General features: G+C 41.5%; 1 protein-coding gene across 1 annotated transcript in view; it reads left to right on the top strand.

Annotated features, from left to right (window-relative positions):
• Window positions 1-13,387, top strand: part of megf11 (multiple EGF-like-domains 11) — a gene marked incomplete at both ends in the record, with an annotated part of 60,716 nt that extends 47,329 nt beyond the window's left edge. The window contains 12 exons of the mRNA XM_080474567.1: window positions 351-497; window positions 1,826-1,960; window positions 6,895-7,023; window positions 7,620-7,748; window positions 8,418-8,546; window positions 8,697-8,825; window positions 8,929-9,165; window positions 9,715-9,884; window positions 9,979-10,042; window positions 11,327-11,371; window positions 12,747-12,953; window positions 13,212-13,387. Of these exons, the coding sequence (XP_080330693.1) occupies window positions 351-497; window positions 1,826-1,960; window positions 6,895-7,023; window positions 7,620-7,748; window positions 8,418-8,546; window positions 8,697-8,825; window positions 8,929-9,165; window positions 9,715-9,884; window positions 9,979-10,042; window positions 11,327-11,371; window positions 12,747-12,953; window positions 13,212-13,387 (1,697 nt within the window). The remainder of the gene's footprint in view (window positions 1-350; window positions 498-1,825; window positions 1,961-6,894; window positions 7,024-7,619; window positions 7,749-8,417; window positions 8,547-8,696; window positions 8,826-8,928; window positions 9,166-9,714; window positions 9,885-9,978; window positions 10,043-11,326; window positions 11,372-12,746; window positions 12,954-13,211) is intronic.
• Window positions 13,388-16,234: the final 2,847 nt, after the last annotated feature.

Below are 16,234 nucleotides of genomic sequence, written 5' to 3'. Positions count from 1 at the left end.
ACCCTGTTAATCAACACAGTGCACTGGCAGGGAGCCTCAGTCAGATCAAAAATAAAATACATTTGGAAAGGAGAAACAGAGTGCAAAAGATGGGCTGAACTAAAAAAAAAATTAAAAATAAAATAAAGGCAGGAAAACAGACTCCAAACAGCAGTTATGTTTATTCAATAGAATATCCATGCTGGCTGAATAACCCTGCATAGATGTGCTATGATCAGGCCTTCTGAACGCTGTCCTTTAATTATGTGTTTATTACAGATGGCATGCTATTTAGAATATTTTGGCATACCAGTCTTTAGCCTTCTTAGTGTGGATTCACTGAATATTCGTGATGTGTAATGTGCCTGCAGGAATCCACTGTGACAATGTGTGCTCACAAGGCTTCTGGGGACCCAACTGTTCAGTCAGCTGTTCCTGTCAGAACGGAGGATCCTGCTCTCCTGAGGACGGCACATGTGTCTGTGCACCTGGATACAGAGGGACCTCCTGCAAAAGAAGTGAGCCTCTATCGCTTCCTCAAAGATAAATTCCTTTAAGCAGAACCTTTAAGTTGACCCCGAGAGTGACACTGTGACAAACTCCACAGCGGTACTGACCTCGCTTTGCTCTTGGAAGAATTGCTAAAGGGTGAGCAGGCTGAGGAGAAGCACTTAGCCGTCGGTCATAACTGCTTGAGTGTAAACTCTTCATCACTGTGATCACTTAATCACAGTGTCTTTGCCCCGCTGGTATCCCGTTAGACATACACACACACACACACATATACACAGGCATGCTCCTCGGCCCCTCTGACAACAAGCTCCCAGTGGGAGATTCGCAGTCCTCGCCTAAGGCTCATCAAAGGGCACGCTCGCTGGGAGTGCTGGCTGTGACTTTTGAATGGGGGTCCGTCTGAAGCTGCTCTCAAGTGATCAGCTCACTGATTGGGAGTGAGATTCACAATCATAAACCTGTAAACATCAATATGAGTGGCAGGTAAGCGAGTTGGTTTAAACAAGCACGTTTGTGTGCGTTTGAGCGAGGGGAAAAAGAGCAAGAGAGAGGAAAATGATTACTCCCAGGTTCAATATTTACACAGATAATTTGAGCGTCAGGTAAAAACCTCAGAACTGCGGTTTTTACCATTTTTGTCTCTGAGATTTTAATTGAAGGATTACATGCTTCTTCAGTGGTTGATAAAAATGTATTACACCAGGTGCTTAAAATAAAATCAGAACCTGCGGGGTAAACTTAGCGTTGCATGTCTGTCAAACTAAAACTGAGGCTGTTTTTCAGTTCCTAAAAGGTTTCTATTTTGGAAAAATACCTGATCGTCCCATGAGAAAAGAGGCATTGCAACAGAAATTTTATCCAAATCACTGTCTATAAAAATAGAAACGAGACATGAATCTCTAAGTCTCTCACCGTACTGACATGGAAATATCTCTCATTGTGGATGCACTGTTAGTTTGAGTAAAAAATGTGAGTATGGTAACCTTTACTCTAGCTTTTGAAAATCTTCCCTGTATTATTAGCCCAACTGTGCACTTTCTTGCCATATATAGATCACTAAGTTACTTTTAAGACTTGACATTAAACAGATTTTCACGACTCACTTAACTCTTTGACTATTCCATCACTGGCAGCAGATGAATAGGCAGTGATTTGAATAAAAGCGGACTTTTTCTGCAGCCTCCCTCCGTTTGCTGTCCCTTAACTGTCTTTTCTGCTGTAATTCGTTTGGCCTTGATTTTTTTTTCTGCGCTCCGTTGATTGCTCTTGATGTGCTTTGTTTCATTATGATATAGCTTTTGTTCCGATTTCCTCTGTGTTCCCTGCTTTGCAGGCTGCTCTCCGGGGTTCTACGGGCACCGCTGCAGCCAGTCGTGTCCGCAGTGTGTGCACAGCACCGGGCCGTGCCATCACATCACGGGTCACTGTGAGTGCCTGTCCGGCTTCTCGGGGTCTCTGTGTAACCAAGGCAAGTCGCTTTTCATGTCGGTTTTTATTTTTTTTATTTTATTTTTTTTTAAATCTAAAAATCTGATTAAGGTGATAAAAAAGATACAACAAACACACACAAAATACAAAGCTGCTAAACAATGTAGAAGCAGGAAAGAAAATGACAAGCGATCTGCAACTCTGATAACCAAAAAAGCTTTTTTCCTTCCTGCCATCGAATAAAATCTGTCTGAAGCTGCAAAACAAACTCAGCCTTGAAAATGAAGTTAACACAGCTTAAAAACGTCACTAAGTTTTTTTGCCATATATCCCAAACATATAGTTTATGCTGTATTTATGATCATGAATAACTACAATTAAGTGTCATTGATATTTTTGTGACTATATTTAGCTATTTAGTCCTTTCCACATTTCTTTTATGTTTGTTTTTTGCTAATTTCTCGCCACATATAAAACATACAGGTGTAGTAAAAGGAAATGGGTCTGTCCACATTGAATTAAACTCCTGTCTTTTTTTGATTCATCTATGATTAGCCTACTCGACTTAAATCACCTGCACTTAAAGGTGTCAAACAGGTGACAGAGAAGAATGTGACACATATTTAATAGGTATTATATAGAAAAAGTCTTTTATCTAAGGGTCCCATTTGTCATCTCAAACTGCAAGACCAGAGCCAGTTGAGAAGACTGTCTGCTGTGCAAAGAAAATTTAAAATAACTTGCACAGTACCTTCGTGAAAGCGACAGGATGCCACTATAGACAGGCTTCAGAACCATGGGTAGCAGGTACTTCTCTTATACGGTTGCAATCAAAACTCAACCAGTCACTTGAAATCAGGGGTGTCAAACATAAGGCCCGCAAGACTAAAACCGGCCCGCAAGTGGACTTCAGCCATATAGCACCTTTCAGCTGCGTCAGCAGCCCCAATGGGCTTTACATCACCCATTCACGCACAAACACACCAATGGAGGCCGCAGTCATGCAAGGCGCTGTCACTCAACTGGGAGCAGTTTTGGGGTTCAGTGTCTTGCCCAAGGACACTTGGGCATTTGGACAGGTGGAGATGGGAATCGAACCTGCAACCTTTTTGGAGATAAACGCTCTATCAACTGAGCCATGCCGAGCCAAATGTAGCAAACTATTGATCATAGGACATGATTTTTTAGGACGTTTCACTGTGTTTCATACAAGGAAATTCAAATTCTAATTGGTTTTATATTGAGATTATTGTAATTTTCCGTACAAATTATTTGGTTTTGGAAAAAAAAAAGGTTACTAAGTTACTATTTTATCAGTCCGGCCCACTGGAGATTAAATGTGGCTGTACGTGGCCCCTGAAGTTAAATGAGTTTGACACCACTGATTTATATTGTCTGCAGGTGTGAATGTGAGTGTGTGTGACTGCCTGTCTCTCTGTGTTTTCCCTGTGATGGACTGATGGCTTGTCCATGATTTATTCCGCCTTCACTCAGTCAGCTGGGATGGACTCCGGTGCTCTGTGATCCTAAGGAGTTTAAAATGAGATTGAGGATGGATGGATGGAAAACCATAATTAAGATCGCTGACATTTCACAACTGTTTTTAGCTTTTACAGCAAAGAAAACACCGGACAGATTTAGCAATTGTTGGCTCACCAAGGACTGTGATCAGAAACATGAATCGCTTGTAGTCGGTGGCCTAGTCAAATATGCAAATTTTAGTTGCTAAAATGATTAATTTAATTTTAAGTGTCACGTTTGTTACCTTGACCTGCAGGATAATAGTCCGCTTGAAAAATAGTTTATTTACATCTACTTTTCTGAAGGCTGAATTGAGCTTCTGCAGAGAGGCTAAAGTAAAGACACAAACAAATGAAGATGAATTCCAGATCAAATTGCACATTTTCCTTAGCAAATTGGAGTCTTAACTACATATGTACATATGACACCCTGCAAAAAAATAAATGGCCGAACGTTCTATGAAATCTAATGTGCTTTGGATTCACATAGGCACAGATGCTCCAGTTGTGTACCACTAACAGACGTCATTTCCTTCAACCAGTGTGCAGAGCTCGATAAAGTGAGAGACTTCTAATTCAACAAAAAAAGTTCTTGTTTTTTTTGTTGTTTTTGTTCTTTTGTTTTTTCACAACCACCAACTCTAAATGCTGTGCAGTCTCTGCAGTTCATCCCAACATACAGGTTATGATCTGGCTTAATGTCTATAAGTAGTTTTTGAGAACCGATCAGATCTCGCAGTCCTCCATGACCTTTTTTTTAACATCTTCCTTCTGTTTCACTCACTGTCAAATTGTTTCAATGTGAAGTTTCGGTTTGAAAAGGTCTTCTCACTTTAACCCGGTATAAAACACTACTGTGTCTAAATGGGAAAAGAAGTATTTGTTGTTATGAAACAGGCCTGTTATTTGGTTGGTATTTACTGAGCACACCTGTACACATATTCTTGCAGTCCTTGCTTTGCTCATTGATTCTAATGCGATCAACGGATGACCTGCTGCCACTCCCAGTGGCATCGCTGCCTTGAAACTTTGAATAATAGCTTTTATCAGTGCACTCCAGACTAAAAAATAAATAAATAAAAAATCAACCTTCAACAGAAGCTTGAAAATTGCTGAGACCCACTTTTTCACACAAAGAATACGTTAGGTAAACGCTGCTGTCCCTCTGCCTAATTCTCCAGAAAGAGCGGCATGTAAATTGCTTCTTGTGAACGTGCAGGCAGAAATAAACAACGTGTGTACACATCTGTGCTTCTCGTTAAACTTAATTTCAAGGCGACCTGTCTTTTGTGTATTGCCTTGGCAATGTTTGAATCACATAGGAGGACCTTGTTGACAATGTTGTCCGAAAACATCTGAAGCGATTTCTCCCTCAGCGCCTTACTTCCACGCTAAGTCTTGCTTTCGCTCTGGGAAGTGTTTCATTACGAAGTTACATTTTTAGATCTGACAATTGAATTTGATGCGTCTGTGCATATCTGTGAAGATGTACATTAACAAGAAAATATGTCAATGAAAAAACATAGTTAAGTCTTAAAAGATTTTTTATTCACTCTTAATATAGTGTAAAAAGTGTCATAAGAGAGTTCTAGGACTTATTTTGTTAGTTATATTACACAAAGGGAAAGTGACCATAACTGGAGCATCTGTTTGTTGTCTTCCAAGCTCACTGTGGTAAACTGAAGGAAAATCGTCAATATTTGAAACACAGTTGTTCTCATAATTGAGATGTGAGTCGTTTTTGTTGTATCTTGTATTAGCATAAACATTTTTGGCCCCTTTACATCAGCAAAGTGTCTCCTAATTCCAGCTAGTGCGCCTGATTGATGGATTAATTATCAAAAAATTTATAAATGTGAAAATAATGTATCTGAAGTCTTTTGGGAGGCTAAAGCTTATTGAGAAATATCAAAAATATGTGATTTTGATTGGTTTCATGCCACTTTGCAAGAGATTGTATTTGATTGTATAATTATCACACAATAGTGTCTTTATATTTCTTTCCACTTTGAAGTCTTCAAGTATAGAAATATAGTTCAATAGCGCCTTAGAATTCCGATCTGCCTATTTACACATACGAATCCTAAAAAGGGTGAAAAACAGATGTCACTGCATGTTAAATTGTTTTATTTTCTGTGCACTGTGTTGGATTTTGCTAGATCACCGACCTTCTCTTGAGCTGAATATTGGATATCAGGTGATATTAAACCTTGAATATTCAATATTCATTTTTTAACATCACCTGATGTGTTGCAAAAGGTGTCGCTTCTCAAACATCAGATACTCTGTGGCCATCGCAGCACAGTGAAAAGTCTGCTTTCTATCAAAGTAATGATAGAAGAAACCTACATTCAAATGTACTGTAGATTTTTTCTTCTAATAATTTACCATTTTCTTTTTATAAATTACAGAAAGACGATGGGGGATTTTTGAATTCTCTTTCATGGCTTTGAGCAATGTCTTAAAAATAAAAGTTTAATAGCTTAGCTGAAAGAAGAGGGAAAAGTATAAACGAGAGCCGTTCCTAATTTGTCTGGACTGCAATTACTGGTGAGCAGGCGATGGGCGATGAGTAACGAAGGTGGCCGGCAACATGCACGCTCTCGTCTTGCTGAACCCCACTGGCGTCCTCACTTGTCCTCTGTCCAGCGTACAAAGTCCCGGCCTAATGAAGCTCTCCTGGTGAGTAGAGGCTTGAATCCCCAGAAGCATCAGAATTGGGAAGCCAACCTCATGGCTTAATGACAACCTGCTTGAAGGAGCTTGAAAGAGCTCTCAAGAAAAGGGGAAAGCCAGTTGAAATGTAATCATTAAAATCACTCCTCATAAAAATAAGTCAGACCCATCTCTTTCACAGCGAGCCACCTTATCAGATACTTCTAACACCGGGCTATTCTCTTTATATGAGAGCGTTAATGTATCTGCTGGCTCTGCAGCTTCCTGATCCTTGATGGTTAGATACACCTTGGTACAATTTGTCCCACGGTCCAACAAGAAAACACAATGAAGGTTTCATTGGAGATGATATCTTTTATTGAAGAGTGCCAGAGTGCATTGAAATATTAATTTCATAAAAAATGTATACGGTGGTCTGTGTACATGGTCTATTTTAATTCTGTGGCACATCAGTCATTCCACCCCAGTGAGTGGAAATAGGACAGCTGGGCCACAGGAGGCAGTGATTGACTCCTCCTTTTGTCTAAACAGATCACTTCACTTCATGTCCACTCAAATAGAACAATATCATCCATTAGAGGAATATGTTTAGACAACCTTTCACTGAATGAGTTTGTTTGTATAAACGTGCTCACAGTAATGTGCTGTGCCCAAGTTTGATGTCATTAATGTTAATGGATTTTCACCAGTCTTTGCAAGTGAGTGATAATACGCAGATCAGACTTGTTTATGTGTTGAAGGGTTTCGATTAGTTGGTTTTTTTTTAAATCTTTTGCAGTGTGCCCAAGCGGCAGGTACGGGAGGGCTTGTGCTGAGATCTGCCTCTGCACCAACAACGGCACCTGCAACCCCATCGATGGCTCCTGCCAGTGCTTCCCTGGCTGGATTGGAGAGGACTGCTCTCAGGGTAGGACTTCTCTCCAACCTGCATTTTATTTACAGATTTTCCCAAATCCCCCCCACACCCCTTCTCATTGTCTGTCTCCACTCCTGGTTTCTTTCTCGCCCTTACCTTCATACACATTAATCATTTTCATGACCCCACACACTCCAAGAACTACCCTCAGCCCCAGCTGATGTAAAACACATTGCTTGCCTAAATGATTGTTGTAATACATTATGCTCTTTGATTTAAAGCACTGTATGCCAAAGATCATTAGCACTATTTTGACCCGCCCTGCCATGGAAAATTGATGTGTGTGTTTTCTATTAAATGCATTAGCTGCTTAAAGTAAATAAAAATTACTTATGTTGCTTGATGGATAGTCGCTTGGCATCAAAGTCTGCACCTATAACACAAAGTTATGTGCCCAAGGAGGGTTACGATCCTATTGGATTACAAGGATTTTTAATTTTCTGTTTCAAACTGTATGAATCTGCAGTGAATTTCTACATGTGCTCGCGCTTAAGTGCGTTTTGTTTCAAAGATGCATTTCTAAAAGTTGGGAGAATGTTTAGGAGAGTGTGTGATGATGAGCTTGACTGTGTCTCTGGCGTCTGCAGCCTGTCCCTCTGGGCACTGGGGCCCTGATTGTCTCAACTCGTGTAACTGTCACAACGGAGCCCAGTGCAGTGCCTATGATGGGGAGTGCAGGTGCAGCCCAGGCTGGACCGGTCTCTACTGCACACAGCGTGAGTTTTTTTTTTTTTTTTTACACCAGTTAATAGACACACAGTGTCATCTACTGGCAGCCGAGTAAAACTGCACCGGATGACAACTGAGAAATTCTCCATTTATTAAGAAAGCAGTGTAATGAGATAATATTAAGTTTTCATTCAGCACACTGTTGTTGTTTTGTTTCGTTTTTTTGAAGACAGAGAAACATTAAAATCATACTAATGGTCACTTCAATAATGTCCTCATATCACATTCTAGTCACTCATTCAGGGACAGTGCAGATCATCAACATCAGTCCGCTAATTTGAATTCCATTATCTTTCACCCCGAGGGTTTTTCAGCATTGTTTGTGACAATGGGCTCTTGCTATTGTGCATGAAAATTACATTTATTTGAACAGTTTTCCTCTCTCTCAGAGACTTCCTCTTGCCAGCTCTCTGCTTTTTTTTTTTTTATTCCACCTTAAGGTTATGTTAACAGCATAACTGCATTTTCTGCTGAAGCAGGAAATGTTTCATTGCCATTCATTCACATTGTCCCCTATTGAGTATGCAGTGGAGACACTGAATGGTATTGATTTTCCTGTTCCCTTGCAATATAACCTTGACTCTTTACGTTGTCTTCCACTCTCTTTGTTTTCTCCACCCCTCCCGGCACCATCATTTTGTACATCTCTGTCCCAGGCTGTCCTTCAGGGTTTTACGGCAGGGACTGTGCCGAGGTCTGCCGCTGCCAAAACGGCGCTGACTGCGACCACATTTCTGGCCAGTGCGCTTGCCGAACCGGCTTCATCGGGACGAGCTGTGAGCAGAGTTGAGTGGTCCCAGGCACATTTTAGCTCTGTGCAAAATTACGCTGTGGATGAGTGTGGTTGTGTGCATGTGTTGTGCAAACACTTTGGCTTCCTCCCTGTAAGTGCTTTAATTTTGATGGATGCACTAATGTGGCTCTCTGTCATGCAGAGTGTCCTGCCGGTACATTTGGGTACGGCTGCCAGCAGCTGTGTGAGTGTCTGAACAATGCTACCTGCGACTATGTGACTGGAACCTGCTACTGCAGCTCTGGATATAAAGGCATCCGTTGTGATCAAGGTGAGAGGTGATTGAGTCAGTTGAGGTGGTGCAGGGTTTTGTCACTTGAACACAGATGTGTACACATTGTTTAAACAACTCTCTTCCTGTGGTTTCTCTGTAGCAGCTCTCATGATGGAGGAGCTGAACCCATACACCAAAATCAGTCCGGCTCGAGGCTCAGAGCGCCAGTCAGCAGGGGCTGTCATGGGCATCATCTTTCTCCTCCTCATCATCATGGCCATGCTTAGTCTGTTTGTATGGTACAGACAACGGCAGAGGGACAAGGGGCACGAGATACAGCCCAGTGTGTCCTACTCACAAGCAATGCACATCACCAACACTGACTATTCTCTGTCTGGTAAGATATTCGGGTGTCTGTCTGCTATGGTTGAATAACTGCATGTTAATCTATCAATAGAAGTGTACATTAAAACTGAATACACCCCATGCAATGTGATAATTAATAACATTTGTGTGGTGAAAGAACAGGAGGGTATTAGATCTCTTGTATGACACATGATGCAACAGTCCCTTGTTGTCACTCACACTGTTTAAAACAAGGGAAGCTGCACAAATAAAAAAGTTAATTCAGATTTTATTGTTACCTAATGCCTGCTCCTGCTGCTTTCCAGTTACCTCAGGATGTTGGAAGAAGTTCACTGATAATAAACTAGCAGTATATCTCCATATTATCATATGCACAAGAAGCACAAGAAGCACAGCTGTATTACTTGTTGTTGAAACAGTAGAAAAACGTCCAGTCGTTGCTTTTTTCATTACTTCATTAAGTCTTGTAGCAAGTGGAAGACAGCAGCAGTTTTGTATTATAATGGTGAAGGATAGATAAAACTGTCTGAACTTGAATCATTGTGTGCAAAGAAATAACAAGCATCTTGTGAACCCTCAGAGTGTGGCAGCACTGTAGCGATGAGGACCAGCGCTCCTGAGGTCAATCAGAGCCAGAACAGCAGCAGCAGCAGTGGACAGTGCTTCTCCAACCCCAGTTACCACACTGTGGCGCAATGCAATGTGGTCTCAACCATTTCCAGTAACCTGGAAGGCACTCTGACCCTCAAAGTATGGCTTTTCTTCATGCCTGTGTTGCCATTTCACATGTCAGTCACTTCCAACCGTATTGAGGCAACAACGCACTGTGTTTTTCTTGTTGCAGTCGAGCACTCTGAAAAGCAGGAACGGCTCTGAATGGAGAGCCTACTGCAACCTCAATGACCTAGGTCAGTTTTTCCTCTCTGTTATCACCCCACCACACACAAACTAAATCTGGGCTTTGCTGAATTGTCAAGTTAAGTCCAAGGATGCATGTGTCATTAGTGCAGACCTTTCATTGGCATCAGCCTGCTGTGAATGACGATGAACAAGGGGTCTCTTGTTTGACACAACCTTTGCTCTGATTTTGATAAGATATGCGGGTTGGACAGAGAAAACGGAGGTGCAAAGATGAATAGAGGTCATTGTGAACTCATTAGTTCTCTTTCACTTCTCCCAGTGACACATTTTTCTATGATGGCTTACATCAGGTTAGATATTTCACCCTTAGACTGAATTATAGAAATCATAGTGTTGGCATTTGAACGCCGTATTCTGATTTAAAATGACTTGAAATATAATGTGCTTTGGTTCTAATCAGTGAAAAATAATGATTTGTGTTAAAAACTAGAGTTATGTGGAGACTGTCATGTATGCATAATAACATCTAAAAGACAGAATTGTAACTATATAAACAAATAGTGTTTCCCAACCCTGATCATCAGTGGGCACTCTGCCCTGCACGTTTTAGACATCTCCTTCTTCCAGCATCTCAATTCACCTGACTGACTCATCATCGAGCTCTGCAGAAGCCAGTTAATGATCCATTCATTTAAATCAGGTGTAGTGCAGTAAAACGTCTCAAATGTGCAGGGCAAAAAATCCAGGAGAACCAGGATTGGCAAGCAATTTGAAGACAAAGGCAATGGATGTTGTATGCAAATAAACACGCTGTGATATTCTTATCGCTATTTACAACTATATAGTTATTTCGTATAGTAATGGATGATATGTTTAAGTTGCTGTTTTGATGAGACTCAAATAGAGATTGAAGTGAAGGGTTACGTAAAACAAAATGCAACTACTGGATGAATAAGAATTTTTATTGAAATGGAAATACCAAAAAGTTCAATATGAAAACTTTCACAATGATCAAATACATGTTGTTCAAATATATAATTTATCTTCACAATGCCAGTGCGAGGTTAAGAATACTTAATACTGGACTGCTGATATGAAAACAGGAAGTGTGCTCTGATTAAAGACTCAATCAGTGAGTTTGTGAGCCGGAGGAGAAAATGAAAGCAAGCAGGTGAACTGTCCAATAACCCCTCATCATTATTTTGCTCATTGTGAACATGAAATTAGATTATACGGCATTGTACTTTAATGGCACACCACCTGTCAATCTTGACACAATGGGGGGAATCTGTATGTGATGTTTGGCTTTTATGTTGTGACATTTGTTACAGATGTTCAGCAGGGTGAGACACAGACACAAAGAGGCTCCAGAAAAGGTAAATAATTAACAGGTGGAACAGTTGGTGTGTGTGTGTGTGTGTGTGTGTGTGTGTGTGTGTGTGTGTGTGTGTGTGTGTGTGTGTGTGTGTGTGTGTGTGTGTGTGTGTGTGTGTGTGTGTGTGTGTGTGTGTGTGTGTGTGTGTGTGTGTGTGTGTTCTTGTTCTTGTTCTTGTTCTTGTTCTTGTTCTTTCCTACTTTTGGGCACATTGGCCTGATTGCACACTGACCTGCAAGGACCCGTGTCACCGAATGGACAAATATTTAAATCGTTGCAGGGGAGTCATTAATTATTGTTTGGAGGCTGAGGTCAGGGGAAAGGTCTTGTCTGAACTCAGCTGTAAGCCTTACAGCTGAGTTCAGTCTGCAGGAAATCAATGTAAGTCTATTTAAAGATCCTATAAAGCTATTATAACGCGTGCGTGCCTGCTGGCTCGTCCACCCTTTATTTCTTATTATTTCTTTCTTATTATTATGAGAGCCTGAATACAGGTAGGCAAATTGCAGCAAGCCTCACCGATTCAAATGTACTCAAGAGTTAAGAAGTGACTAAGACAATACACTTAAGTTAAGAGTGACATTAGAGTGCAGGGTTAAACATTTACTTGTGAAGGTTAGGGTGAAGGACCAGGTAATGCATCATGTCAATGAGAGGATTCAACAAAGATAAAGATGCAAGTCTGTGAGTGTGCTTGTGTGAGTTGTATACGTATAATATATGTGTATGTGTTTGTGTGTGGGTGCAGACATGTACTGCATGGAGCATCCTGTTCAGCTTCATTGGCACCAAAATGACAAAATCCTTTTTTTGCTCAATACCAATTTTCCCATCTGGATTTTTGTTCCCCGCTGAGGTCGTTATTTCTCTGACCCCAAAGTCCCACATGCTTATAGTCGCCATGATTTATGTGAAAACTGCCCGCACTTTGGACAAGATCGTGGTGGGCTGAGGTTTTATTCCAACAGTAATTGCTCTCTGTGGCTCAGTGCCTGATACGTCATTTCGTCTCTCACACTGCAGTTGGTGGTGAATGTGAGGGACCCAAGGGTGTAAAGAGTGGTTTGAAGGAGCTTTGCTGCGGTCTCTAATGAGGCCTCTTATCAGCCTGATGAGACTGTTATGGATGAGATGAGTCTTCCTCTCTCTTCTTTGTACTCTATTACTATGTACCACCATCCACCTGTCAGAGACAAGAAGTTCAACTTCTTCTGAATGGCAACAACTTTCATTACCATTCTGCTGGCCTCGCCTTGAAACTGGTTTAAATTTTAGGGATTCTATATTGAAGCCCGGGATTCACACCACTGTTGTAAGTCAGTCACAATTGCTTCTTTGTTGATACTGAATATGTCCTTGTCTTGCGGTTACTGCAGATTACATCAAGGGCTCCATGTGCAGCAACAGCTCATGCTCCCTGAATAGTGAGAATCCATACGCCACCATTAGAGACCCACCAGGGCTGGCTTGCAAGCACACAGAGAGCAGCTATGTGGAGATGAAATCCCCCTCCCACCGTGAAGTGCCCTTTGGAGGCACTGCCACCCTCCTGGGCAGTGTGAGCAGGAATGTCTATGATGTTGGTGAGTCCGTTGTTGTTGCTCTGGTGTGTGGAGCTCAGCAGGGTCCTGCAGCTTATGGTTTCTCTGCTCGTGTGTCCTGCTGTGAGCCTGTACAGACTTTGTAAGCCTTGATAAGAGGAAATCTGAGCTGCTTTTCTACTGCATGCACCTCTCCTTTCTCTTTGTTCCTTAGCCTTTGCCTGCCGCTTTTCATCTTCATTCTTTCTCATGTTCCTCTTCCACTCTCCCCCCCTTCCTTCTTTCCCCTAACTATCACAGAGCCAACGGTGAGCATCCTGCAGGGACCCAATGGGATGGCCACTGGCTTCTCCCAGAACCCCTATGACCTTCCCCGCAACACCCACATCCCCAGCCACTATGACATACTGCCCATGCGTCACAGCCCCACACACACACCTCCGCCACCCCCAGAAAGCCCCAGCTCCCTCCTCTAGAGAGCAACACCCTCCACCTGGCCCCTGACAGCGTGCCGGCATCCAGGAAAAGTTCAGACAACTTTCAACCAGGCCCTCCCTTTGTCTCAGTGTGTGTTTGATACTGGGATCTTGTTGAGATGGAGGGACAGCCGCAGCTCATCTGGGCTCTCAGCCTCCCAAACTTACACTCTTTCTGTGGCACCCCCAAGGAGGGAGGGGAGGGAGGAGTGCCCCACACACCAGCGACCATTCACCCCTTTTATTTTCTTATACAACAGCTCACTCAGCCTGCTGCTCGGACTCTTTACGGACCTCCTGAACTGGAACGAAATGGTTCCTAACAGTGCTGAAGGCAGTATACATGGATTGGGTAGACAGTTTATTCACAAGGATGGAGCTATCCTCACACTCATTTTCAGCACACAAGATAGGTTTACTATTCAAGAGCAGCCAAGTGTTTGTAATATCCCACAGACGGAAGTGATTTTCCCCGGAGGAAGGAAGGTATTGCAGCCTTGACCATGTCAAAGTGAAGATTTACTATGTATAGACATCAGCGTGTGCAGCTGCTGCAGATCATCTGCTCTGAGGTAATGAAATGATCAGTCAAAGTGGAAAATTACTTCTCACTGGGATATGAACCAGGAAAACTGGGTGTTGAGAGTCAACTGAGGACGCATGGATAAATAGTAAAATATTATAATGGTTGTTTATCCACTGTTATCCAATAATGGCCACATAGTTTATACTAATGTGAGATCTGTCTGTAACTTAAAAGCTTCTTTAAGTTTTAGTGTTAATGAGGTCCAGAATATCTGGACATGTATTCAGGTCACCATACATTTATTGCAGTAACAAGAGTTACACACATACAGGAAAGTTTGGACCCCCCCCCCCACCCAACCCCCCCCCCCCCCCCCCCCCCCCCCCCCCACCCAACACACACACACACACACACACACTGATAAAGTGATTCAATCTTGTGTTGATTTTTTATGTGAAAGGTTTTTTTCTTGCCAATGTTACTTTACATTTTTAAATTATTGGGTGTTAAAATGAATTGCTTTCAACATTTATGTTTTGTATTTATGAAGCTATTTGCTTTTCTTAATATTTATTTATATGAGTGATGGTGTTTTTGTTTTTTTTTAATCAATGTGATTCTATTAAAAAAAAAAGAAAAAAAGATGAGCATGATCAGATAATGGATATCCACTGATGTAGATAACACAATTTATCTTCTTGTGAGATTATCAGTGTCATTTTGTGAAGTTTCTGAAGTCACTTAAAAAGTCTCTCTCTCTCTCTCTCTCGCTCTCTCTCTCTCTCTCTCTCTCTCTCTCTCTCTCTCTCTCTCTCTCTCTCTCTCTCTCTCTCTCTCTCTCTCTCTCTCTCTCTCTCTCTTTCAAGTTGTAAATTGAAAATAATATTTCATCTGACCAATTTATGACCCACAAATACCCTGTGCAGTATTGACAAATTGACAAAGGGAATCATATGTAAAAAAGACCATTTATAAAAGATTTTATGTTTGTATCAGGCTAAATAACCTCTTTTTTTATTGAATTGAATTTGCTCATTCACTATGTGAATCCCATTTCACCCTCTGTAGAAGCAATAACATGTTGACAATCGATGCACAGACAGTGTTTCATTAGTGCTGGACATTATGCCATCCTTGAGCAGTGTGGTGACAGTGGATCATACTTTCCATGACTGTTTCTCCTCTGAGGGAGGTTTTTCTAGTTGCTGTCATATCAAAGCTGGTTGTTGTTTTGGTACATACGTTTCAAATTAAATGCCTATTCTGCCATCAGACACGTGTTTCAGTCAGGTTAATACCACACTTATTGAGTTAATAATTAGTCTTGTAGTCGAGCTGGCAAGTATTTTTATTATTACTAGTTTTATGGTTGGTTTACGTCACATTTTGTCAAGGCCACATGTTATTCAAAAATTCCCAGATGGGGGACATTTGTTTCCTCATGATAATGAGCAGAGTAAGTACAGAATTGAGAATGACATAATTCACACTGTGCGTCCTGTGAGTACCTTCCACTTGATTACAGAGGAATATAAATAGTCTTTAATCCATCACATTCACCTTTTATTTTGTGTTGGTGGACTTCAAACCTCGTACTGACTTTGATTTTGAAGATGTATTAAAAATTGCATATCAGACTGAAAAATTTTGTTTATGAAGCCACACTTTACACGTAGGAAGGGCATTTTTAGTACTTTGTTCCAATTTTGACATACTGTATATCACAAGGTCCTGCAATAAATGTACAGTTATGAAGCTAGAGGACATCTGAAACTGTGGAAAGCTGACAAAGACAACGTACATATATCAGTCACAAAAAGTCAGGGATATTTGGCTTTCGAGTTAAATTTATGGAACACATAAAAAGTTCATGCTCCAGTGATATTATATCATAAAGGTTGGGTGGTGAAATAGAGGCAAGCAACAGGGATTTCCTCATCTCAAGCAGTGGTGGGTATATCACAACCAAAACTCAGCGTCTCAATAACTTGAGCATCAATTCCAGCTTGACAACGACGTCTCCTGCTGTCCAGCGAAATGCTCCCGGGTCCACGCAAGACGATGAGGCCTGTGCCTGGCGGTGTGGTCAGGTACTCTTGCAGGTGGTCTGGCTTGCAGAGCATGTTGATGTAAATGGTTTCCAATGGTCTGACATCACTCTTGGTGCCTTTCACGTCCCTTAAATGTGCCTGGAATTGAGTGACACTCATTATCCAGTTCCGCAGGGCACCGTTCACCATGAAGCAGTCATCAGCGTGGGACATGGCCAAAGGACGTCCACTTCTATGTCTCTCTGTGACTCTTCCGGTCTCTGTATCTCT

Source organism: Lipophrys pholis (assembly GCF_963383615.2).
Source record: "Lipophrys pholis genome assembly, chromosome: 11".
Taxonomy (NCBI): Eukaryota; Metazoa; Chordata; class Actinopteri; order Blenniiformes; family Blenniidae; genus Lipophrys; species Lipophrys pholis.
Note: the sequence above shows the minus strand (reverse complement) of the source record. Positions and strands in the feature narration are given on the sequence as shown.